This window comes from Callorhinchus milii, unplaced genomic scaffold (assembly GCF_018977255.1).
Source record: "Callorhinchus milii isolate IMCB2004 unplaced genomic scaffold, IMCB_Cmil_1.0 Scaffold20, whole genome shotgun sequence".
NCBI classification, from domain to species: Eukaryota; Metazoa; Chordata; class Chondrichthyes; order Chimaeriformes; family Callorhinchidae; genus Callorhinchus; species Callorhinchus milii.
This window is the reverse complement of record NW_024704761.1, coordinates 6,200,766-6,226,266: the sequence shown is the minus strand read 5'-3', so window position 1 is coordinate 6,226,266 and position 25,501 is coordinate 6,200,766. Positions and strand designations below refer to the sequence as shown.

The window sequence follows — 25,501 nt, the reverse complement described above, 5'->3', positions numbered from 1 at the left end:
CAATTCAATATATAAAAAAAATCTTTGTTTCCTATCTTTTACTTTTACATTGATTCTTCTTTTAAGGTTGTCATTAATGGGTATTATGATTAATAGATTGAGGGATCGTTTGATGGACTGATTGTTCTCGTCGTATCATGAATTGGTCTCATTTCACCCACAAAATATCCAGTCGTTTCCACTTTACAATATATTCCGTGAAGCGCTTGGTGACGTCTCGACGACGTGATGAGGCGCTATTTGATTATTATTATATTATTATTGTATCATAAACTTCCAAGGTTCCAAGAGTCCTCTTGCTGATTGACGATTGCTGCTCTCTTTGCTCAGGTCGGAGTCATTGGTGAGAACGAAGAATGGCTCCTTGTTCATCAGCTGCCCAACGAGCCAGACGCTCGGTCACTCGAGGTCCCTGACCTCAACCCTTTCACTTACTACAGGTACAGTCTGCACCAGCGTGAGGAGTGACTTAAAAGGAAAGGGTTCTCCTTGCGAGCAGAGGCTCGGGCTCAAACGTTTCCCAAAATCCATTGAAAACCAAGAAATGCGATTCAGATGTATCCAGAAATAAACCCGTGTCCCTCAGCTTTGAGTGAAGGTTTAACCCATTCACTTGCGGGGTTGGTTGCGGGGCACGGCAGTGGGCAAATCAGCGGCCTCGTTCGCCCACGAAAATGCGCAGTCGCGAAACTTTGCACGAAATCCCATGAAGCGCGTCCTCCCGACGTGAATGGCGCCGCATTCAATGAGGAGGTTGTTCTCATTATTAGCAGAAGCGAAGGCTCGTTCTTACGCCGCTGCGTGGGTACATGTAAAGAAAAGCAGAGTCTGTTTTGTTTCCACAGGTTCCGCATGAGACAGGTGAACATAGTTGGGACAAGTCAGCCAAGTCAGGTGTCCCGCAAAATCCAGACCCTGCAGGCGTCACCCGACATGGCCCCGGCCAACGTGACCCTGCGGACTGCGAGCGAGACGAGCCTCTGGCTACGCTGGGTGGTACGTACCAGCCACTTGCGTTGACCCTGCACTCTCACACGTATTAGAGGACCCAGTTCGATGGGGTTTACTCCTCTGCAGCGAATTGAATTTGCCGAGCTCAGACGGGCGTTACCGTCAGGGAAGGAGACCTGACCGAGCTTCTGCATTCTCAGCACGAACCCACGCGTCAGCCACGTTTTCGTAACCCGCGCCGTTACAACCTCACTGTTTTGCTTCCGGACGCCGCGATTCGGTGTAAAATTCCGGAGAGCGGGGTTGGAGATATCAAACTGGCCAATGTTTCTCTTCCTGGCTTCTTCCGTTTACAACCGGAAACAAGGTCCCATAGAACCGTAGAAATTTACAGCGCGGAAGAAGGGCATTCAGCCCATTGTGTCTGTGCTGGCTCTTTTAAGAGCAATTCTTTCAATCCCATTTACCTTGTCCTTTCCCCCCCCACCACTATATCATTATTATTACTATTATTATACCCTTCATTAGTGAAAGATTGTGAGCTGTATTCTGGATGCTTGTCGCTCTTTGTTTCAGCCTTTGCCTGAGTTGGAGTACAATGGGAATCCGGAGTCGGTCGGGTACAAACTGAAGTACAGGAGGACGTATGGAAATAGACCCCCTCGCATACACGTCATCAACGACCGGATCGAGCGGGAGTTCACCATCGAGGATCTGGAGGAGTGGAGAGAGTACACAGTGCAGGTCCAGGCCTTCAATGCTATCGGCTCTGGGCCGTGGAGCCAAGAAATCAAAGGTCGCACAAGAGAGTCTGGTGCGTTGTGTCGTAAGCTCCTCCCCTCCTTCCCTCCCTTTGCCTGATTAACAGTTTGCTCAGGTCGGGTTGACGGTCCTGTTAAGATCCTCCTAAAGTGCCTCTAGCAGCCCATTGGGTTAACCCACCACTGCTTTGGCTCGTTGCTCAGTCGAACTGAACTGGTGTGTATCATAACACAACTGTGCAGAGTGGATTATCAAGCTTGTGTTACACTGCGTGTGTGGGGTGTGTGTGCACAGAATCTTCTACAGGCAACTGTAGACAAGTCTGAGCAGTGCTACTGTTTAAAGGCCCCCCCCCGCCCGCCTATTCACTGTGGCAATCTCATGCAACCGTAACATCTGATGGTGCTGTCATGTTCAGCGTTCACAAAGCAGTAAAGGTGTGCTCAGTAGGTGGTGTGATAGAAACTGCAGTACAGGAGGCTATTTGACCCATTGTGGCTGTGCTGGTGCTAACTTCCCCGACTGGAGCTGTCCGCACTAATCTCATTCCTCTGCTCTTATTCCCATAACCTTCATTATTTTTCCTCAAGTATTTATCCAATTCCCTTTTGAAAAGTCGCTGCAGACTCCACTTGAACAGCCATTTTGGGCTAAATCTCTTCACATTCTCACAACACCCTGTGTACAACCACTCCCTCTTTGTTCTGATAATCCTCAGTTTGTGCCTGTAAGAGAATATTGTATTATTTGCAGTAGTATTAGTAGTATTAATAATAATTATTTGTAGTAGTATTGTTATCATTCATATGAACAACAAACAACAACAGCAAATTACAGTCGCATCTCGCCTTTCACGTACTATTACTATTATAAGAAACAATTACGGAGCCCAACAGTGAAACAGCACTGAATTACATTCAGCTCAGCAAAGTGTCCTTTCAAACCCTTCACACAACTGGAACTCCTCCCAGACAGTTCCTTGAAAGACATAAAGGAAAATTATGCTTGAATTTTTTTTCATTTAAATGGAAAAAAAAGATGCATCATTCTTCAAAGCATTAACGTGCCGGCTGTTTACGATTCCATCAAAGTGTGCCACGAGGCTTCAGAGAGTCCGTGAACCTCAGTTCTTAGCGGAGACAACAAAGCGTTGAGATCCTGCTGATCGGGTCTTTGAAAGTTATTGGACTTTAATTAAACATATCCTTTGACCGCAGGGAGGTTTTCAAAAGGCTAATAATTGGAAACAAGCAGCGAAGTCGCAAGAATAGAGTGAGCAAACATCCCCCCTGATCGCTGCACAAAGGAGAGAAAGACTGAGTTACAATCACTCCGTGTGACTTGGGTTCACTAAAGTTTCACTGTGATACCAAGCCATGCTGTGTTTACACTGTGCCACACAGGACTGTGACGTATTTTTAGAAACGATGCTTATCCCAGTGGCACATACGGTTGCTGCCGCCCAATGATCATACAGCATGTTTGGGGAGCGTATGCGTATGATCATTGCCCCTCGTCACATTGCCGCTATGTCTGATTATCCTATCTGCCAAGTCTGTCGCTCCACACATGGCAGTGTAAATAATAATCATCCTTGGTAAAGCGCCTTTCACATCAGGAGGACATTTCAAAGCACTTCCACGGGGATATGCTGTAAAGCGTAGTGACTGTGTGTTTTGTAGGCAAGCGCTAGCCAATTTGATGTTTGTCTTTGTGTGAAGAAGCCTCTTGTAAGGTCAGTGAATCGCCACATTGTCATTAATCTTCTCCGACGACCGAGTGGAGTAAATACAAATTTATCAGAGAAAGAGCTCTTGAATTTTTACAGCAGCTTGCCACATTAAAACAATTACTGTCACACGTGGTGACTGTTTTTATAGACAAGTAATTCTGCCTGCGAAGTCCCAGAAACAGCCTACAAAGTGAATGGTCGATTAACTTGTAGTATTCTTGGCCAGGCTACCAGGAGAAACTCCCTTCTGCTTTACCATAGCATCACAGGATCTTTCAACATTTATCTCATCATTTCTCACTGCAGTGTGAACCCCAGTCTGTGAGCTCAAGTCCTGATGTGTAGCTTGAACCCACAACCTTGTGATCCAGAAGCCACAAACTGAACACGTGGATTTAATTGATTGCTTCCCCCCCACCCCCCCCCCCCCCCCCCATCTTCCCCTCGTATCTCTGCTTTGGGGAAATCATGCAGAAATAATGGCGGATAATTTACTACAGGAAATGGTTGCCGAGCAACAGATTGATTTCTTTATTTATATATGAAAACCAAATGACGTAACAGTTTTCGTATTGTTTACTCGTAGCAGAACAGTCCTTTGGGGATTTTCCGACCCTATTTAAATGCAAATAAGGGACTGAGTTATTGGGCAGAACAGGAGCACATTAAAGAGACTCTCTTTTGTTGAACTATCACTGGGTTTGGAATTGAAGAAGTACAAACTGAAATCAATTTGCAGTCATTATTTAACACGCTCTGGATTTCTGCTTAAGCAATTCATACTGTAATTATAACAACCCTTTGCATTTGTTATAGCACCTAATGTGTCAAAGCACTTCACAGGCAATTGTCAAATATAGAGACTATTTGTGGGCAGATGTTAGCAGTGGGTATCGCAAACAGTCGTGGAGTGAATGATAAATTTATCTGGAAGATTGTTGGCTGGACTCCGTCTCTTTTTGAATCCTGTCCTGAGATCTTTAACGTCCACCAGAAAGGGTGGGCGGGATTTCAGATTGATGTATCAATAATATCCCTAATCTGCTAAAATAAATACACCCCCCCACCCACCCCACCAGTGAGGGGCACTATATAAATGCAAGTTGTTGTTGTTTATACTCCACTCAAACACAAGTGTTCACACCTTTCAAAGGCAACACTGCTGCTCACGGCCTGTGTAGAGATAGACATGAATGACTGAGCCTCTGGCAGCTTGTTAGAAAGATCGTGGCCAGAAAGAGAAAGAATTCAGTGTGATCTGAGGACATGCACCGCAGGTTCAGAATCTCTGAAAGGCATCACCGATGTGCGGGGGAGGTGGGAGCCTGCTCATTTTTACCAATTTTCCTTTTGATCTTCCAGCAGCAGAGGAGATCAAAGGAACAAAGCTAAAAAGTAGCATTAGTTCATGATACCCTATAGCTGGGAGCAGTGTAGTGGCAGTGAAGTATTATTTCACAAACATGTTTGTTAAGGCGTTATCATATTTCATGCATTTTGCTACATAGTGTGAATCTGCTTTGCTTTGCTGGGGTACCTCAAATGATTAAAACCTGATAATTAATTGAGGGGAATTTTCTTCAGGTGTTTTTGCATGGGAGCATCAGCACAGGTTGGAATCTCTTTGATCGGAATTAATTGCTGCCATCCTTCAATTGCACACTGGATTCTGAGCAGCAGCTGTCAATTTGATCCAAATTTGAGGAACATCAGGAAGGGGAGTGGATCTATAATCCACAATTATACAGTCAATTCATTTTACAGTGTGTTCTGTGAAGCGCTTTGGGACGTCCTCCCGACGTGAAAAGCGCTCTATCAAATGCAAGGATTATTATTATTATTATTATCATGACGATGGCAATCCTTGCATTTAATACTGCAAATTCTTTTTTCCGGGGGTTTGTTGGCCAGGACACCAGGTGCAACTCCAAATTAATGCTAGCTTCCACTTGTCCACGTCTAGATAAATTAAAAGTCCTGAATTATTTTTGTTTGTTTCCTCCGGTATCCTGCATCGTAAGTGCCAAACAGACTGAAACTGGGAGGACTTACATCATTGTCATCTTAACAATAGCGACTAATCCATCATGACGTGATTAGTATAAGTTACTAGCCTCACCACAACTTGGCACCAAGATTCGAGTTGCTGTCATCCTCCATGAAAATGCATTTATTTTGGTGACTTCTACTCTAATAATGCTGCGCAGACATCTTTTTTAATTAAACGTATAAAACCAGATGACACCGCAAATGGAATTATAACTTGACCCCATTCCGAAGCTTTTAATTCAGACCAATATAAAGGATTAGCCTGGTGTCAGGGTGATTAAAAGTTTAAGTTCCAGCCTGGTAGCTGATCTTTCCAATATTTCCAATACCATCTGGTATAATTACATCTTCTAATGAAAGCAGGGACGTTGTCAGAAAACTTGGGAGGATGGTGAGGGAAGGGACAATGGTTTTAAGCATGGCATTGAATGGGTTACCTCCAAGTACAGGATTCCGGCCATCGACAGGGCAAAGGAGTCATTCACATTAGGGCACACAGGCAGAGATATCTGGCTACTTCGAGCAAATGTATTTCTCATCAGGCACAAAGTTACATAGAATGACACAGACTGCACAGCATGAAAATGGACCATTCGGCCCAACTAGCCCGTGACGGTGTTTATAGTCCACACAGGAGCCTCAATCCCTCCTAATTCCTACGCTCGTACCTCTCGTAACAATAATTCTATAGTATGTGTGGCAGGTTGATGAGGCGAATTGGTGTCTTTGCTTTTTTTAGTGAGTGCGAACCTAGAGGGGTGGGCTGGGGGGAAGGAGTGAGACACGGTAAGTTTGTTCTGAACTGGTTCCTGGTGCTGGGGGACAAACTGTTGATCAATGCTATTTAACAAGCAGGTGAAAATGCAGACACCAGCATATTGTAGATGGTAAGCCCTAGTTAAAAATGCGATTCTCGCTTTATTTGCATCAAAAAGACTTGAAAGGGCAGCTCCCCCTACGGCTCAGTTGTTAATGCCTGGCATGAAACACAAGTAAAAGAATAGTATTCGATTCCAGATCTTGTTTTGAGGAGCTTGTTAATCATGTTTGACTTCGGTGATCCGTAGCGGAATCCTGCTGAACAAGATCAGAGAGAGCAATGAAGACATCTTGTTTACTATCTTCTGCTTTAAGAATGATTTGCAAATAGCTGACATGTAACAAGAGAGGGATGGTTGCTCTCATATTCAACTGTTACAATAAAATAAATAGTAATAATCCTCGCATTTGATATAGCGCCGAGACGTCTATATCTTCGAGACGTCTCAAAGCACTTCACAGAATATACTGTAAAGTGAATTGACTGTATTTGTGGGTGAAACCCGGCAGCCAATTGCGCACAGCAGTGTCCCAAAAACTGTTCCCAATTAACTGCCCAGCTTCCACTCCGCACATAATAATAATAATAATAATAATCCTTGCATTTGATATAGCGCTTTTCACGTCGGGAGGACGTCCCAAAGCGCTTCACAGAATATACTGTAAAGTGAATTGACTGTATATTTGTGGGCGAACGCGGCAGCCAATTGCGCACAGCAATGTCCCACAAACAGTCGTAGATTGAAAATGACCAATTTATTATTGTTTTGGGTTTTTTGGAGGGATTATTATTAGGCGTGTGGAGTAAGGAAACTTGCCCAAGGTTTCGCCCTGCCTGGAATTGAACCCAGGTGTCTTGCTTGCAAAGCAAGTGCTCTAACCACTGAGCTACAGGACTCCACATCAGGCTTCCTTCAGATTGCCATGAAAGGCTGATCAGCGATCGACTGAGCAGATACATTTATGGAGTCAGCATTCCATCTCAGTTTCTCCACCCACCCCCACACCCCATTGTACAACGCTCTGCCCTCAGGTGCTTCAGTGAATGGATGAACATCTTCAGAATGAGTTCACTCGACCGTAGCAAATTCAAGTGGGTGACCCAGCTGCTTCGCATTTGCTTAGCATTTCAACGTGGGCAGGTCTGTGGATGGGTGAGATTCAAAGGCCAACGCTCTGTAATAATAATCCTTGCATTTGATTTAGCGCCTTATCAGGTCTTCGAGACTCCTCAAAGCAGTTCACAGACTGTACTGTAAAGTGCATCAACTGTCTACTTTGTGGGCGAAACACAGCAGCCAATCGTTATAGAATACAATTTCAAAATAGATCCCAGCAAATTTCCTGGCTTACAATCATGCAAGTGTAGATGAGAGTTCCTTGCAGTTACAATACCAAATGCATGCTGGCTGCACCTGAAGAACCGATCAGGGAATTGGTTTGGTATTAGCTGCTTAGTTTCATCTCATTGGTACCAGTCTTGATCATATTGAGATAGCGATCTCCACTGCAGTTGCAGATGAATCAGAAACTATATCTATAATTACATGACCCATGCACAATGAGTTACGGTCCTTTTATATTTTTCTTTCATTCAGTCCCTTCTTCTGGACCAACGAATATCTCTGCACTGGCTATTAACTCAAGCAGCATCTTAGTCAAGTGGAATGAGGTCCCGGAACAAGATCGCAATGGGCTTGTCCTTGGCTATAAGGCAAGTTGATGCATGGCACAGAAAATTATATTAGAGCGAAGTGTTTTGTATTCCAGTTTCAAAGTAATTGTCAAGCATATGATTAGGTGATTTATTATTCATTTTCTACAAGAGCTACGCCTACCTAAATGGTGAAGCGATTCGCATGGCAATTGAGGCTAGGTTGGCTAAGCGGGAAGTAATACTCTTAATTTTAATCTGTGACTTGAGTTCAAATCCAGGCTAGATGGAAATGACTTCTCCTTTGCTAAGCAGCTTCAGTGAAGTTATGTTTTGTCAATCCCGATCCAGTTTTTAGTGGACCTGCACCAGTAATGTTGACTTGCTTAGGGTTTGATATCAAGGAGGCAATTTCACTGAATCAAACTGCAAGTGTGGCTATTGCAGGATATTAGACTGTTACATTCATGCAGTTTGAGAGTGAGAAGAAACATATGATAATCACTTTATATCACTTAAGTTATTATGATCAGTAATCTAAGTTATTAGCAGGACATTCGAGTTTGTAAATGAAGCACTCACTTGCAAATTCAAAGGCAGCAGGAGATGACACCACAGCCATATTTTGAGCAATAGTGGTTTTGTAGATCATTACGAGTCTAAATTACACATGGAAACTTCAAGCAACAGGGGGACTGGATGGCATAGTAGGTCAGAACGTTGGCTGTTCTGTCACTTTGGGACCTGGCCTCGGATAGACTGGCAGGAGGAAGGTTTTTTCCTCTCGGTTGGCAGTGAGGATACTTATTAAAACTAGTCTCGTCAGTCTCCACCCAGTTCTCAGCGGACATGATCCACAACACTAATTAGTACTCTCGCTCAGCAGAAACTAGAGAGATTGACAGCGTGGTAATTCAGCCTTGGGTGATCGAGAGCTGTTCAGAGTGCCAGGGTTAAGTCTCTTGTATTACAATAAAAGGAATTTTTCTCTGCACCGTTCTAAGTGATGCACTTAGCGTAGAATAGCAAGATGCTGAGATTTGGTTGCAGAACTGTAAACTTTCAATCCCGGCCATGACCACCTTAATTAACTTGGATAAGCATCTGAATTCACACAGAACATTTATGAGGAATAAGCACACACACATACATTTTAGTTCTGCGAACATAATTTCATTTAAAAGAAGACAGTGGGCCTGTAATCTTCTCACACCTTGGACAATCCATCACTGTTAGGTCAAGTAATGCGTTTCGATATTTACAAACTCGTGAAAAATGAAAAGGATTTTAGGCTTGAAATAACGGGTTCTGAAACCAAGTTAGAACGTAGGAGCATTGATTCTATTACCTCTTCTGAAGCAAGCTTTGATGTTTGTATTGCTACAGAACGTTTCTTGTGTTTTCTCTGCTTTCCCACATTCACATTGTCTGTCTGGACGTAGGTCCTGTATAAGGAGAAAGACCTGGAGGCCCCTGTGCAGCTCTTGACCATTGAAGGCAACACCACGTACACAGCTCAACTTACAGAGTTAGGGAAGTATGTCCTGTATGAAATCCAAGTCCTCGCTTTCACCAGGATCGGAGATGGAAGGCCCAGCTCCCCACCCATTCTTGAGAGAACATTAGATGATGGTGAGTAGGCCCCTTTATTAGAAAGCTGAGTAAGGCTCGATAAGAGATCGCAAGTCCCATCTTATACTATAAACTACTACAACAGATTTGGCTGCTGGAAAGCGCTCTCGTGTAAATGGCCACCTTAACCTCCAGGGTTAAGACATATCTGGCATGAAGTTTGACCTCACATTAGCTCATATAAACCAGGTTTGTGTAATGTCACCGACCTGAAACCTGTGTTGGCATTTTACCTGGTGGATGAAAGGGTTAAAAATCTGCGTCTGCTGGTTTGTTCATTTGTTTCAGTCCCTGGACCTCCTGTGGGAATCCTGTTTCCAGAGGTGCGAGCCACATCTGTGCGACTAGTCTGGCAGCCTCCAACGGAACCTAACGGGATCATCCTAGGTAGGTGAGAAATTTCCAAAATTTGGATTAGGATAGGCTACAGCCCGAAAAAGAGAATATTTCCAAGTTAACCAGTAGGGGTGGAACCAGAGACCAAATATATCACTACAGAGTTTCACACAAAGTTGACTGTGCACCTGGAAGAATTATAGACAACAGCCTCGCTTTACACTCATTGCTTTTGGAAGTCATGCAAAGGCATCCTATATTGAGAGCTTGTTTTCCAGTTGCTCTGTTAATATACCTCACATTATATCAGAAGCTGCATTACACCCAGGAGTCTATAGCGAGGGGTAAATCAGAGAGAAGGGTTTCAGATTATTTCCCTATATAAGAATAATTGACAGACAACGCAGGTGAGAACTAAGGTGCATATAAGCATGATAAAGCAAGACTGAAGTATAATAAAATAATCCTTGAATTTGGTAAAGCACCTTATCATGTTGGCAAATCATCCTAAAGTGCTTGCTTCACAGGATTTCCTGTAAAATGTTAGGGACTTCGTATTTGTGACCGAATGCAGCAGCAAACGTTGGCACAGCCATGAAGGGAATGACCAATTTTATCTGGGGATTCTTAGCCAGGCCACAGGGAGAAAGTCTCTTTGATATAGTGGCGTGGGATCTTTAACGTCCACCTGATCGGACGAGCTGCAGCTCAGGTTAACGTAACTGACTGATGTTATATTAAAATGGAACATTTGTTTTTTCCCTCTCAGCTTATCAGATAACGTATCGTCTGAACACGAGCAGCACAAACACTGCCACGGTGGACGTGCTGAACCCCAGCGCTCGACAGTACACAGTGCCCGGACTGAAAAGAGAACGCAGTTACGTGTTCCGCATAACAGCCCAGACTCGCAAAGGCTGGGGAGAGGCAGCGGAGGCCTTGGTGGTGACAACAGAAAAGAGAGGTAGGAACACATTGCATATGATAATAATTAATAATAATAATAATAATAATCCTTGCATTTGATAGAGCGTCTTCGAGTCGTCTCAAAGCGCTTCACAGAACATACTGTAAAGTGAATTGACTGTATATTTTGTGGGCGAAATACAGCAGCCAATTGCGCACAGCGGCATCCCACCAACAGTCGTGGAGTGAGTGACCAATTTATAATTGTTATTTATTTATTAATGAAAGGATTATTACTCCCTGAAAAGCAATCCGCCAATCAACTAACAAGGGGGTTCCTACTTACTGCTAGGTAAACAGATGTGTGTGGAGTAAGGAAACTTGCCCGACGTTTCGCCCTACCTGGGATTCGAACCCAGGTCTCTCGCTTGCGAATATGATTCGCTTTCTTTTTCTTCTTAAAAAAAATAAGAGCAAGTTACTGTACACGCTGCAGGTTCTGCAAACGTACCGGTAAATAATAGATGCCAGATGTGCCATGACTTTCCCTCTTGAACTCTACTCGGATGCCAAATACTTGGATGTCAGAGTAGATTTTGGAAACGGGATTGCAAAGAAAAGATCAACCTGTAGGTAGATATTTGGGGAGAACAAATTTGCAGGGATATGGGGGGACTAAGTTCGGACAGCTCTTTCAAGGAGCCGGCACAGCCACAATGAGCCGAATGGCCTCCTTCCATGCTGTATAATTCTATGATTTCTATGTTCTCTGATGGCTGTTGCTTCGTTCCTCAGCTCACCCCCAACCTCCCAGTAAGCCTGCCATCCGACAACAGGATGTGCAAGCCCGGGCTGTGCTATTGTCATGGGACCCGGGGAGTGATGGGCTGTCTCCTGTCAGGTACTACACGATCCAAACCCTGGAGATACCCAGTGGCAACTGGTCCCTGCATTCTGCGTCTGTCAGCCACGACTCTACCACCTTCCTTGTGGATCGGTAAGTGACTGTGTTCACACAGAGACCAATAGAAAATCCCAGGGCTCGTTACAGATGTAGTGTACAAGGTCCTGCATTTGGGTAATGGTGATAATAATGAACAGTTAATCATTGCGTTCAAGCCTTATCACCTCGTCTAGATTTCTCTAAGAATTTCACAGGAATTTAGAATTACTGTGTATTTGTAGGCAATCACGGCAGCCAATTTGCACATGGCAATGTCCCACAAACAGCCACGAGGTGAATGACCAATTTTATCTGGGGAATTGTTGGCCAAGACACGAGGGAAAAACTCCTCTTTTTGAATAGCACCATGGGATCTTTAATGTTCCCCCTTGAACAGGGCAGTGACAAACTCAAGGCCAGCAAGCCACCGGTCCTACTTCCATCTATGGAGAAACCTCTAATGCACAACACTTACAGCAATCCTTTAGGGAGTTACCAGAATGAGCTCAGTAACAGGGCAGGTAGTGCTGAATTTGCAGACTCACTGTTGCACTGAGCCCATCAGTGAATACCTCGTGAGGTATGTCCAGAGAGAGAGAAAAGTATAACCTCACTGTGTCAGAAGCCAATGGAAACACTGACCGCATTTGAAACATCATCCTTGAGACCATCCCATTGACGGCAGAAATGCTGCAGCCTCAAACCAAATCCTCCCTTCATTTCCTGCCAATTCTAGTTAATTACTCAATGCAAATGTACCTATCCTCACGGGAGGAGATGAGTATCTTTCCTTGTTCTTACCTTGCTGCCCTTTTCTTTCTTCCTGCATTCCCTCGGGGTCCCCAAAACTTCCTCCTGCTGACCAGCCCGGGGAGGGGGAGTGGGTCACTGGTCAACTAGCCCTCCTTCCTCCTTCAAAAGACAAAATACTGCTGATGCTGGAAATCTGAAATAAAACCAAAGTGGCTGGGAACAGGCAGCAGGTCAGGCAGCATCTATGGAGAGAGGAAAATGATTTAACGTTTCAGGTTAATAACCTCCAGTTCTGGCGAAAGTTTTTATCTCCTTCCTCCTTCACTTCTTTACCAGTTTCTGCCCCTCGTCCACCTCTCCCCTTCCTTCCTTCTCCCCCCCTCCCCTCCTCCAAATAGGTCCACCCAGTGCTCAACCGCAGACCATGCCAGGGACTTGCTGAAATGCAATATCCAACGGTAGGAGGGGGGGGAAGCATTCCACCCAGGTCTAAATTTATTACATTTTCTAAGCCTTTCGAAGTGTGCAGAACTTGCCACCTTGTTGATTTCAGCCTTCTTTCTTTGAAGGCTCTTTTCTGCAGTTCCTTACCACAGCTTTACCCGAAAATCGCCTTCGGAATTTAGACGCGTGCTTTGATTATTTGCCAAATTCCAGATGCTCTGAAATACTAAGAAAATAGAGTAAATCTAGACCCCGGTGGAGTTTCTGCTCCAATAACTACTACATTCGTTCCAGAGAGTCCAGAAAAAAATACCTGCTTTATTAAGCTTTTTAGCAGACGCTGAACTGTCATTATTATTATCTACACCATATGGGCAAAACATATGGGATCGGCCTCAAGGCTCCTATCTCCCACTACCCTCCCCACCCTCCCCCCAATTACACAGAGGATACAACACTGAGATGGCAATCACGGACAGTAACCCCTTAGTTACGCTAATTATTTTCCAGACAGCCCAGAAACCCTCCCCTCCCACATTGCCCCCCAAATCTTTTCTTGCATCAAAGAACTGTGCAGAGTTCATTAAAACCCATTAAACCTATTAAAACCAAGAAGGTTAATTAAAGACTTTTTGTAATTGTTTCTAAGAGCAGCCACACAGCCTATTAAAAAAACAGCCCATTCCAGGTACTCGGTTAAGTTTCTACTAAATCAATTGCATGACAGCTAGTGATGAGAAGGAACCTGCATGAGGTTTGGGACAACGTCTGTGATTTCAATTTTTTGTAGGGGACAGTGAGCTTTGCTGTCAAACTCGTATTTGTCATTGTTTTAAATGCACAAAATCTATCGTCAGAGTCGTTTCCCACCAATAAACAAAAAATAAAAGACCTGGATAAATTTACCGAAAAATAACCCAACCTGTCCCCATTATTTTATTTTGAAATGTTTTTTTCATTACGTTCCTGGCTTGTTCCCTTTCTGAATCATGGTAGTAAAGATCCACATTTTAAGATTTACAACACAATGAAGTTCCTTATTAAATAATTTTATTCTTGTCTGTTAGCTCACGTCGGAATTATAGCTGGTTGGAAATCTCAGTTTACGTTTCAAATTTTTTTTTAATTTAAAGCCTAATTTTTTCTGATGAAACCTACCAAGGCTGAAAATGGTTAATTTGGTAAATCCCTAGCAATGATTAAATCCAGATTTACCTACATTTACTGAATCCAGACAGTTACAAGACCGGGATAACTAATTAGTGCGTTTCTTAACAAATAGGATTAATTCTAGATTTCCACTCAAACAGCTGCACCCAATCATCTGGGTCTTCCAGTAATTCTGGCTGTTGTAAATTCTAGGTTTGAAGGGAATAACTGACTTCGAAGCAGTAATAAGATGAGATCGACAGTTCTTTCTTGGAGCACTAAAATCTAGGTTCTGTTATCCGACAAATATCAGGGAAGTACAATGCAATATAAATTTACATCTGTACAGAGCCCTTTCATGTCAGGAGGATGTCCCAGGGTGTTCATCAATTATGGCTTGGCACCCAAGTTGAGGTTTGGGAGCTGTACAAGTCCTGTATATTGTTGTCAATCTTTGATCTTGGCTGTTTTGAAAAAAGCTTTTTTCTCCCAAATCCAGTGCTCAGACTATCATGCAATCGTCCCGTTGCCTCAGACCTCGCCATTTTGAGAGCTGTCGCTGTTAAGCTCTATTTTCATTGGACAAATACTGTTTTCCAGGCTGAAGCCTTTCACCTCGTACAAATTCCGCGTGAAGGCAACAAATGACATTGGCGACAGTGAATACAGTGAAGAGTCTGATTCTATCACAACGCTGCAGGCAGGTGAGTCTAGAGTCTAAATCGCAAACTCTAGGGTGTGACAGGTCAGTGCTAAGACCAAAATATCTTTCTTGCAATCCTTTACAGCACTTCTGACCACCGATTTGAAGCGGAGTGGGGGGGGACTTTCTTCTGAGTGAAATGTTATGAGTGAGGAAGCTTCAGACACAGATAGATCCTAAACACACTCAAATTCCTGCTTTGTCAAGTGGGGGGATTGATTACCGTGTGTTGGTTGTTACTTTGTTATGGTTGACCAAGACTTGCCCCAGAAAAATTTCGGATTGGATATCAAGATGTTACCATCATCGTCCTGACATTCCACCAAGTCTAAGCCCATGAGGTTGTTTTTGTCTTAAATTTAAGAACTGGGAAAAATTCTTAAAACTCGGCTTTAATTTGGAAGCCGGTTCTTTTTTTTAAAAAAAACTTCTTTGGGGCAACCAGAAGTTATTCACACTGATCTGTCCCAATCGTCGGCCAGAGTGGAGTTCCCGCAAGTTCACATGATTTCCTATTAAAAGAATCCCATAATGAAACGCATACATTTTTTAAGGTTTCTTTTTAAATAACAGTTTGCATGCCATCATAGTTCTAATCCCAGAAACTAATAGAATTTGGCAAACCTGCTTTTGTTGTTCCATTTGGTTACCAAATACACCTTGTAATCATATAATCACATCAGTGGGCATCATCGCTATCACCTGCACTGTTGTCATGACAATAAGTGTGCGTTTTTTCTACCTCAGATTGTCGAAAACCTCACCCCTCTTTGTTCTCATTGCTTACCTGAGGTTGGATTTAGCTCTCATGATTTCTTTGGGAGTGTCGTTCAGGGCAGTGAAGTGCTTCTATTGTTCACGAATAGTGGAACCTGTAATTCACGATGAGCTCTCTAGCGCTTTCTCCCAATTGAAAGGTGAGGAGGAACATGGCCTAAATTGCCCTAGCGGGTGGCCAGGGACAAGTTCTGAACATGGATGAGAAATCCACCTGTTGTACACTTCGCCCATATTCTGTTTCTGCCAATCACCATCACACAAAGCGTTCGGCTCTGTTGTGGGCTAACTCGGTGATACAGATAGAGTGGAAAGTCCACCCAAATGGCAAACTGAGGGGAGAATTGCTTTGAGATCAATATCTATGTCTTTCCGCCTTGCCTCTATTCCAAAATGTGATTGAAAGATCTAGCCCAGAGGGTTGTAAGTGCAGAATCCATTTTGGCAAATGTAACAACAACTTGTGTTTTATATAACGTCCCCTCATCGCAGGGTAGAGTCTCAGAGAACTTGAGAGAGCGTTTAAAAGCTAGATAGATGCTTGGGAAGTTAGGGTGTTTAAGGATATTGAGATAGATCTGCCATTATCCAACAATATGGCAGAACCGACTCAATGGAATGAATTGCCTCCCTCAGTATCAAAGTTTGTAATGTCATCTGACTATTCTGAACGAATCAGATCAAATTGGCTTGAAGGACCTTCTTCATTCAAACCTCCCTTGATTGAGATTGCGTGAATAAAAAAAACACTGTCGGATCCTATTCTATGGTGCGGAAGTGTGTGCTATAGTGATCTATTCACCGATCATGAATAGTCATTCACTTTCAAAATAACACTTCCTCTTGGCCGTCATAGAGAAGTAACGTTCCTAGAGAGGTGCCGGGAGTTCATGAATCCAAATGTATGGCAGAAACAAGATTGCTGTTTGCCTGTGTATTGTTCTGAAAAAAATTCAGTTAACCCTGAACTGGGAAGGATTCTGCCCTGCTCATTCCCCAACTGTGTTACAATTCAGTGTGAGAAGTTATTGCCATTGCTGCCTTGTTTTGAACGCTGTCAATCTGGCATGTGGAGGTGAATATGAACAGAATTTTTTGTGGTGTATGGTAGAAAATGTGTCCATTCTGATTGTGTATCACGTTCCCTTAAAAAATAATGGAAGGAATTTCAGTAGAGGAAGATATGAGATCTGGCTTCCGAATTTAAGATTGATTTATATCATTTTCTAGTGAGTGCGTGAGTATAACAGGGAAACCCATTTCAGGTTGTCATTGTCAATAAATACCTCAAGAAATGTCAGTCAGCCTGGATTTTAGCCACTGTTGTTGGCATCAAACACTACAGTGTGGCCCAATTACGTGCCTTAGTTCAATCCTCGGTCCTTACATTCAAACCCCTTCACCATCCTGTGAGTTCCTCCAGCTCGCCACTTCCCTCCCCACTTTCAAAGCCTGTTTCAAGCCATATCTTGAAGCTCTCCATGACACTACCTCGCCCGAAGGGCGCTATATAAGTTGCTGTTGTATGCCCTTGAAGTTCGGTTCCCCCTCCAGCCCTGTTCAGCTTCCCCTCTCACTCCACTGTAAAGCACTTTGAAAAGTCTTGCTGGTATAAAGGGTGCTACTTAAATGTAAATTGAATTGTATCAATTCAACTCCTGCTCCATTTCCCACATCAGCTGCCTTTTGTCCCATCTCTGAGCGTCTTGTCCACAGTGGCTCGGAACCAGGTTGGGGACTGTCTTCCACTCATTTCAGACAGCCCTCAACTCAAAGGTGCCTTCCAATCAGTGGAGGGAAGTCTTTTATCCTATTAGTCTGAGCTGGATTTGAACTCATCCCGGAGGTGAAAGGATTGTATGCAAATCCAGCGCTTCATCCAATTCACCCTGCCTGACCCATTCAGTGACTCATATTTACCTCAAGCCTTTCTTTACCAGCCATTGTCCTGTCATATTCAATACCTAAGGGTCATTTCTGGTTTGATTAAGAATGACCCCAGAATCCATTTAATAGGTTTCAGCTTGGGATATTTCAAGCTTGGGATTTCCACAATCAGCAGCCCCTGGGTAACCTCATCGCTGAATGTGCCCAGCTGGCCTCAGCTTCCACTGAAATTGCCAAGAATATCAAGCAAGACGAATGAGATTGCTCGTTCTTTCAGTGGATTTTGGCCCCACCGTATTGATTGACACGTTGATTGACACAGTTTCAGTGTTGGTGGATTTTGCCGACAGTGCAATATACAACTTGTAATATGTGGCATTCCCCCCGCATTCCCTCCTCCCAGCCTCCCTCTGCCCAGCTCCCTACACGGCAGGTTTCCAGTTTGAATGGAGCCATCTGGAAGGGGCACAGAACAGAGCAGAGGTGAGAGCAGCGTTAGAGAGAGGAAGGAAAAGTAAATTGAAAACACACTTCCTGAGTGAACTCAGAGCAGAAAGGAAATAGCAATTGTGAAAGTATGTGTGGCTGAGAGAGAGAGAGAGAGAGAGAGCGAGTAAAGAGGGAATTCACAGACCCATGCTTCACAAATCATTTGTGAGTTTGTACGAGTGATTTGCGGCACATTTTACCTGGTTTGTTTTAGACTTGCTTTAGGCAGTGCGCATTCTGGTCTTTTTACCTGGCAAAAGGGAAATAGTGTAGTTCAATTCACATTACAAGTTCTTGGCTATAAAACCCAGCAGAGTCTTCAGACTGCAGGCCAGGGCTTCTTGAAGCTTGGGATTGTTTCCAGGGTTAATACCTAATCATTCCGTAGATTTTCCATCCTGGGTCTGGGATTTACTCTATATAGCATTTTGGAGCATCCAGCATCTGCCAAATTCTCAAATGCAGTCTTAATTATGAAGCCATTTTTTCAGGAACTTCTTTTCAGAAATTACAGAAAACCAACTTCCAAAGTAGGCCTGAACTTGTCAAATTCTGGACGCTCTAAAGTGCTAGACAAGTAGAGTAAATCTAGAACCAGGTGGAAATTCTCCTCATACGTTTTAAAAGGAGAAGGTTCAAACAATTGCCTCGCCCTACAATAACCAAACATAGAACCATCTCCCTAGTGATGAACAGTTGTACGTGCTTATCGGACGGAGTATGTGCAGAGGACACAAGCACAACTGGTGTGCTGATTTTTACAGCACAGAAGCTGTGTTGAGACAGCTCAGGCTTCACTAAAGCACAGCATATGACAAAGCCGTAAACATAGATGGGAACTCTCGTCTTGACAGCATGCTGAGGAAATTCAGCTTCCACTTTGTCTGAATAAGGAGAATAGGTGGCAGGCACTCGAGGCTATACACACACTGCGCTAATCCGTGTCACCTGCGATGCTTTCACACAGATAGACTGTGAGTAACACACAATAACACTAACCCCAGGCTTTAAACCAGCATTTTGTTTTGTGTTTCAGCACCAGACGAGCCACCTGAAATTCTTTCCGTTACACCCCATACCACAACCTCAGTCATGATTTGTTGGCAGGTAGGTTCCTGGTTCGATGGGTGTTCAAAGTTGCTTCCAATAAGATTCCCATTTTATTAATTCCCATTTTACAGCTCCGTAATTTCACGTTATAAGTGACATTATATACTATATAGCCGACGTGTCACTCATTTCCATTGTTCATTGTGAAATCGAACTGTACGATCCTCCTGGTAAAATTATTTTCCATGATTTTTAAAAAATAAACTGAAGAGCTACTGCATCAAATAGTAATATTCCTTGCATCTGATACAACACCTTATCGCGTCGTTGAATCTCAAAGCGCTTCACTGAATATACTGTAAAGTGAATATTTTGTGGGCAAAATGCAGCTGTCAAATTCGCACAGCAGCGTCCCACAAACAGTCGTGGATTGAGTGACCAAGTTATTATTATTTTTTGAAGGGATTATTAACACCCAGAAAGCAATCCGCCAATCTACTAACAACTGGGTTCCTACTTACTTGCTGGATAAGCAGAGGGGTGTGGAGTAAGGAAACTTGCCGAAGGTTTCGCCCTGCCCAAGAATCAAGCCCAGACCCTTGTGAAATGTGTGTCCTGGAATTTGAGTCCCTCGAGTCTCACTTTGTTTCCTTCCCCCACAGCCGCCGGCAGAGGAGAAAATTAATGGGATCCTCCTAGGTTACCGCATTCACTACCGAGAGCTCGTTTATGACAGTTTCAGAAGCTTTACCCTTCGCAGCGTGGCCAATCCCAAAGCAAAATGGTCTGAGCTGACCCGTAAGTCTTGTTTTTTTTGTCCCAAAGCACTTGCCGTGCTCTCCCCTGTGTGCACTAATTGTACCTCAGGGCAACATACTGTTTCATGTACGTCAACCCAGGACTTTTAGACCAATATTTAATAACCCTACATAAGCATATATAGTAGTCTGTTATTAACGTGTCATTGAGGGAACTGGACGACACACCAAGTTGGAACACTGACCTTTCACTTTTCGGGACACTAGGACAGATGATGATAATAATAATAATAATGATGATGATGATGGCAGTCATCTCCTTGTGATGGTTATTCTGGGGCTGAAATAAATCTCCCCGTTACCGTAAAAGTAAATGATTGAACGGGACAAGTAATTGCCTCAATCTTGAGTCACTGCGGCAACGCTGCATGTTTTAATGAATCTTTGCTCAACAAGATGAGAACTTTCACACCTTTCTACTAGTCCCAGACATAACCTAGATTATGTGGACGAAAGCTCTCTCTCCTCTCAGCCTCAACCGTGGATTTTGTCTCCGACTGCATCACCAATAGCCATTCTCCATACTAAGCAATGTGTGGTTTCTCTAAAGACAACCAGTGCCTATCAAAGAGTGCTGAATTGTGGGCACTGCTCTCTATCCCACTGGGAACACAAGTGAGGTCCATCACTATTGAGATCTCAAAGGTGAAAGGACAATGCTCTAAGTTACTACTCAACACTTGCACGGACACTAAAATAAGAGATGTTTCTATAGGAAATGTTGAGGTAGCAGGTAAACCTCCAGAAGTTACATTGGCACTTCTCCAGAAGATTTATTTCAAATGAGCTGGAAAACTAATTCATGTGTATTGTCAGTGCAAAACCAAGCCTCAAATTATTCACGGTTATTACAGCTCTCTGTTTCTCGTGTAATAGGATTTAGCATATTACAAACTCTAATTGTTTCAGGACATTTAAGTACACCTTCCTGTGCCCCCTGGACATCAGTATATTCCTGTTTAGTTACTGTCTCTAGCACACCAGTTAGGTAAACTTAGTGCATGTGTGTAATAAAAAGAATACAGTAATATTAGGAATTGGCAACCTGTGGACTCCACTACACATACCATCGAATATCGTTTGTAGTCAACAAGAACAATGACCATAGAATGAACAGCATGGTGGGTTGTTGTAGTTGCTTAATCTGCTTTAATCAGCCGTTGTAAACAGTGCAATATTACGCTCGTCCTCCTTATGTTTGTAACTTCCAATGTGTCGCTTGTTTACTTTCCATAACTTTTGAGCTGTGCCCTCAATAGCACTTTTCTTGCTCCCACTGCACTGTTATTAATTGATGTTTTTTTCCCCTTCATTCTGCTTACATGACCGGTACTTGATTGTTGTCGTTATGTGCACTAATGTTCACTGATCATTGTAACCTATCTCTTCACGCTGTCACGTGCTTTAGCAGTGTATAATGTCCGGAACCTGAGTGACTCTACACTCGCCCAATATGAACTGGACAGTAAGTCAATTTTCAATTCTCATCACTAACGGTAGCTCATAATCGATTCAGTATCGGGCTAACAGCCAGGTACTAGTACAGTGCTGCGTCAAAGGCATTTTGGTTTGGATTTGGCTGGTCACTGAGAGTGATAGAATGATACGGCACGGAAACAGGCCATTTCGACCCAACTAGTCCGTGTGGGTTTTGGTTAGTTCACCGATAATTCAGTGTCGTTCCTTCCCATCTTGTGGCCCGTTTTCCTTTTTTCGAGTTAATGGCATTCTGAAAATTAATCTTGAGGGGAAAGAGCGATCCAGCACTACCCATGACTGCACCATGGCTTGTCCAAAGTTCATACAAATGGCTGTCACGTTTGCTGCATTCAGCAGTGAAAACCTGTGAAGAGCTTTGAGACAGCACACCTGATCTGAAAAGCGCTATGTCATAGGCAAAGATTGTTCTCACGTTTTTTGGGAGTTATTATTATATTCTTAAGAATCCCTGAAACACCCGCGTTTCAAATTCCAAGATGAAGCACCGAGGGGAGAGGAGACACTTCCCCGTAGGGAGAAGGGAAGAATGAGGATGGAAAGCGAGTCGTTCCTGGCTTGCTCGTAACTTCTCCCCAGCTTAACCCGTTCAAAGTGGTCCAGGTTGGAGACTCCATAGCATGGTGCTTCCTGCCTCTCAGCCACTGATGGTGCCTCACACACCAAGGGAGGAAATACTTTACACACTCCCACACACAGAGGGCAAGATTCCCTGCAGATAACTGCTGAGAGGGCAGTTTATGCTGCATTTGCAATGTCTTCCAGTAACCCCGCTTAGCGTGGGAGGGTCAGAGTTGGATCCTATCACCCGGTTTCTTTCGAACACAGTCGTTAGCAGGTTGTCAGGCACAACAATAAATGGAGACGAGGTGGGAAAGGGGAAATTGGGTGCGTTCCCTCCTCAGATCACATTCACAGCCTGAAGGTTGAATCCATCAAAATAACATAGTTTTGAACACGCAGCCTCTTTTTGGGGTGGGGGGGAAAGAAAAGCGGGTCGAAAGATTGTAAAAAATATTGAAAAGCAAGTGAAATCCAAACCAAATCCTTGATGCTCACAGCTCTGCCTGTTAATCCATCATCAGCCTGTGCAATGTTAAGTATTCCTCATTTAACTTCTGTGTATGATTTACATGCTGGTGTCGTCTCCAATAAGTAATTGCACCAAATAACGTCAACGCATTTGATCGTTTACCGTTTTATGCAATAGTAGCATTTTTGGAGAGAAACAAAAACCTTTAACTTCTTATTGGGAATTAATGTTCTTGGCAGCCGATTAATTGGCACAGAATTAGCCCAATTCTTTTAGAAGTTAAGTAACTCTTCCGATGCTGACATCTGGATTGATTTCTGGGTGAACTGCATTTGCGTTTTTTTTCACAAACACGGAAAGAATTTCATTCCCAAATAAAGGGTTTGTTAAGTAAGCACTTGTCTCTTTTAAATCCACCTTAAATTCTACTTTACTCAGCGTCCTGCCACAAAGCCCGAATGAATTATGTGGAATTCTTTGTTGTATGTTGTATGATTCACTATACCCAGGCCTTCCACTGTTTAAGGCGGCGAGACTAATTCATTTACCCAGAAGTTTTAGGAACGTTCACAGGGTACAAACACGACTCAGCGCTATCTGTGAGCTACGAGGAATGACCAGATAAACTGGGGCTCTTCTGCCTGGAAGAGCTATCTCAAAGGAGATATCCCTTAAGAGATTAACTGGATGCTTTATGGAAAAAGTAAAGCCATAGCAATGCTTTTAGGTGAACTTAGGCAGCAGAGAATAGGCACAGGGTTTTGGGTTGCACATGACAAGTTTAGGATAGATTTTCTTTGTAGAGTAATTCCACTGGGAAGGGTGGTGGAGACCAGACCAGGGGACTGGAATCGTCAAAGAAGCAGGTTGGCACTTTATTGGGAATATGGTACGTTAGTATTTATGGGGCGATGAGGGCAATGATTGGCTGAAGGACCTTCTTCCTTCAAGCCTCTCTTGTGTTCTGCTTTGAGGCAACGTATTTCTTCAAAAATGCTTTTTACTCTTTATTCTCGTAGCATGTTTCAACCCCGCACGCCTGCCCCTCCACCCCAACCCCCACAATCAAAGGGTGAGCGAAACCTGTTCACTGTTACTGACTGTTGACACTTTCCATTCTCAGTGTGGCGTGAAACCAATGCGATTGACGGATCGCCCATTGTGATTCAATGCCTTTGCTTCCTGACTCCCACAGATCTGAGCAAACACAGACGTTACGAGATCAGAATGAGTGTGTACAATGCCGTGGGGGAGGGGCCGACCGGCCCACCTCAAGAAGTCTTTGTGGGTGAAGCAGGTACGTTTCCCGGGCGTTTAAGGGTTGGGCCGAGGGCAATAACTGGGTATTCGGGGCATTCGTTGGGCAGTTGGGGTCCCTGAGGAATTTGAAATGGCCAGTTAATCTACTTTTGTTGAAATTAAAAATTCAGATGGAAATACAACAATCTCTCACATATTTGTGTGTGTGTGTGTGTGAGAGAGAGAGCATGGATTGCTACACATCTGACATCCAGCATCGCCATAACGTATCTTGTATCTTTTATGCTGTAACTGTTTGTCCCTTGATCGCTGCAGCTGCCAAATTCCGGGCGTTATCAGGAGCAGAATCTTCAGAGAGCGCAGAGCGAGACTATTTTGCAAGAGCGCAGATTGAATGAAACAAGCCCTCAGAATCGCACCAAGCCACTCATTGTGGCATCTCAGTGTTGTGTCTTCCCATAAAAAAAGAGTATTTTGAAACGATTTATTGAAACTTAAGCAAACGATTTTCCCTGTTAGGAGCCTGTATGCTTTTATGTTTTGTTGGTGATTTCCAACCATTTCCTTTCCTCCTGGCACTTTTCCACTGCAGATCGACTTGATTGTGTGTTTAGGGTTGTGGAATTTGTCCCCTAACAAAGTTCTCCTCGCTTCCTGCCCCTTAGCCATGGGGGAACTGGTGCAATAGATATGAGCTCTATCCTCCCTGTCACTGTGCAGTGTCACACCGAAGGAGTGTAGGACACACACACACTAACACACTCATGAGCACACACACACACACCGACACACTCATGAGCACACACACACAAACACACTCATGAACACACACAAACACTCATAAACACACACACACACACACTAACACACTCATGACCACACACACTTGCGAACACACACAGCCGCATACACATACACAGCTACACAGCTAATCTCTGCATCTGTATTTGTCAGCCTGATGATAGATTCAGTTCTCCCTCCAATAGTTGACAATCAGCGAAACTCCATCGACGGCTCCTGTGGTGAAAGATTCTTAAGATTCTTATTATTTTCCCCTTAACGCTTGTTATTAAGCGTACTTGCAACCTCCAACATTCTACAGAGGGGGGCTAGTTGGGGGTGTCGGGGTGGGGTGGGGGGGTGGAGGAGGGGGGGAGAGAGGGGCAGAGGAGGTAGGTGACCTGATGCTCTGCTTCTCTCTGTTCCTCCTCGCCGTGGCTAAGAGCAATTGCAGTGTGGGGTGACATGTTCCCTCTCAGTCACTTGGCCTCCATTCAACACTTTCACTGAATACCTCAGCACAAATGGGAACTCATTGTGTCAGCAGTTAGTTGTGATTTAACAAATGGACAACACAGCCAGAGCCAGAAATCTACACAAGATTTAGTTACAAAATAAAGTGGATTCGGTGGGCCGCAGCAAAGCTTTCGACCGGACTGGTTTCACTTACAGTATTCTAATTCCAACTTAAGTAGCTCCCGGAAAGCGTGTGGGCTATTGCAAATTAGATGCTGCTGGCGCTTAGAAATACAGTCACTATACTTTCCAATAAAAATCTTGTCAACGCTTTGAGATATTTCAATGATTGATAAGGCGCTAAATCAGATACAAGGATTATTATTATTGCCGTTGTAGTTGACTCGTATATGTAAGCCACCTCGGTGTCTTTTCACACAGTGTTTTAGATTTCCTAATCCTTACAGTTCCCTTTCTTTCTCCCCATTTAGTTCCAACTGCTCCAGCCCAAAACGTGCAGGTCCAAAGCGCAACAGCAACACAACTGGACCTGACCTGGGAGCCTCCACCTGCAGAGGCACAGAACGGAGACATGCAGGGATACAAGGTACAAGTCTGACA

At 43.7% G+C, this 25,501-nt stretch overlaps 1 protein-coding gene across 1 annotated transcript in view; it reads left to right on the top strand.

The window, feature by feature from the left end:
* Positions 1-25,501, top strand: part of sdk2b (sidekick cell adhesion molecule 2b) — a 292,198-nt gene that overhangs the window by 209,602 nt on the left and 57,095 nt on the right. Inside the window, exons 23-36 of the mRNA XM_007888572.2 lie at positions 331-440; positions 846-996; positions 1,528-1,765; positions 7,912-8,027; positions 9,410-9,599; positions 9,888-9,986; positions 10,705-10,899; positions 11,637-11,838; positions 14,731-14,834; positions 19,023-19,093; positions 19,699-19,834; positions 21,263-21,319; positions 23,580-23,681; positions 25,372-25,487. Coding sequence (XP_007886763.1) covers positions 331-440; positions 846-996; positions 1,528-1,765; positions 7,912-8,027; positions 9,410-9,599; positions 9,888-9,986; positions 10,705-10,899; positions 11,637-11,838; positions 14,731-14,834; positions 19,023-19,093; positions 19,699-19,834; positions 21,263-21,319; positions 23,580-23,681; positions 25,372-25,487 — 1,887 coding nt within the window. The remainder of the gene's footprint in view (positions 1-330; positions 441-845; positions 997-1,527; positions 1,766-7,911; positions 8,028-9,409; positions 9,600-9,887; positions 9,987-10,704; positions 10,900-11,636; positions 11,839-14,730; positions 14,835-19,022; positions 19,094-19,698; positions 19,835-21,262; positions 21,320-23,579; positions 23,682-25,371; positions 25,488-25,501) is intronic.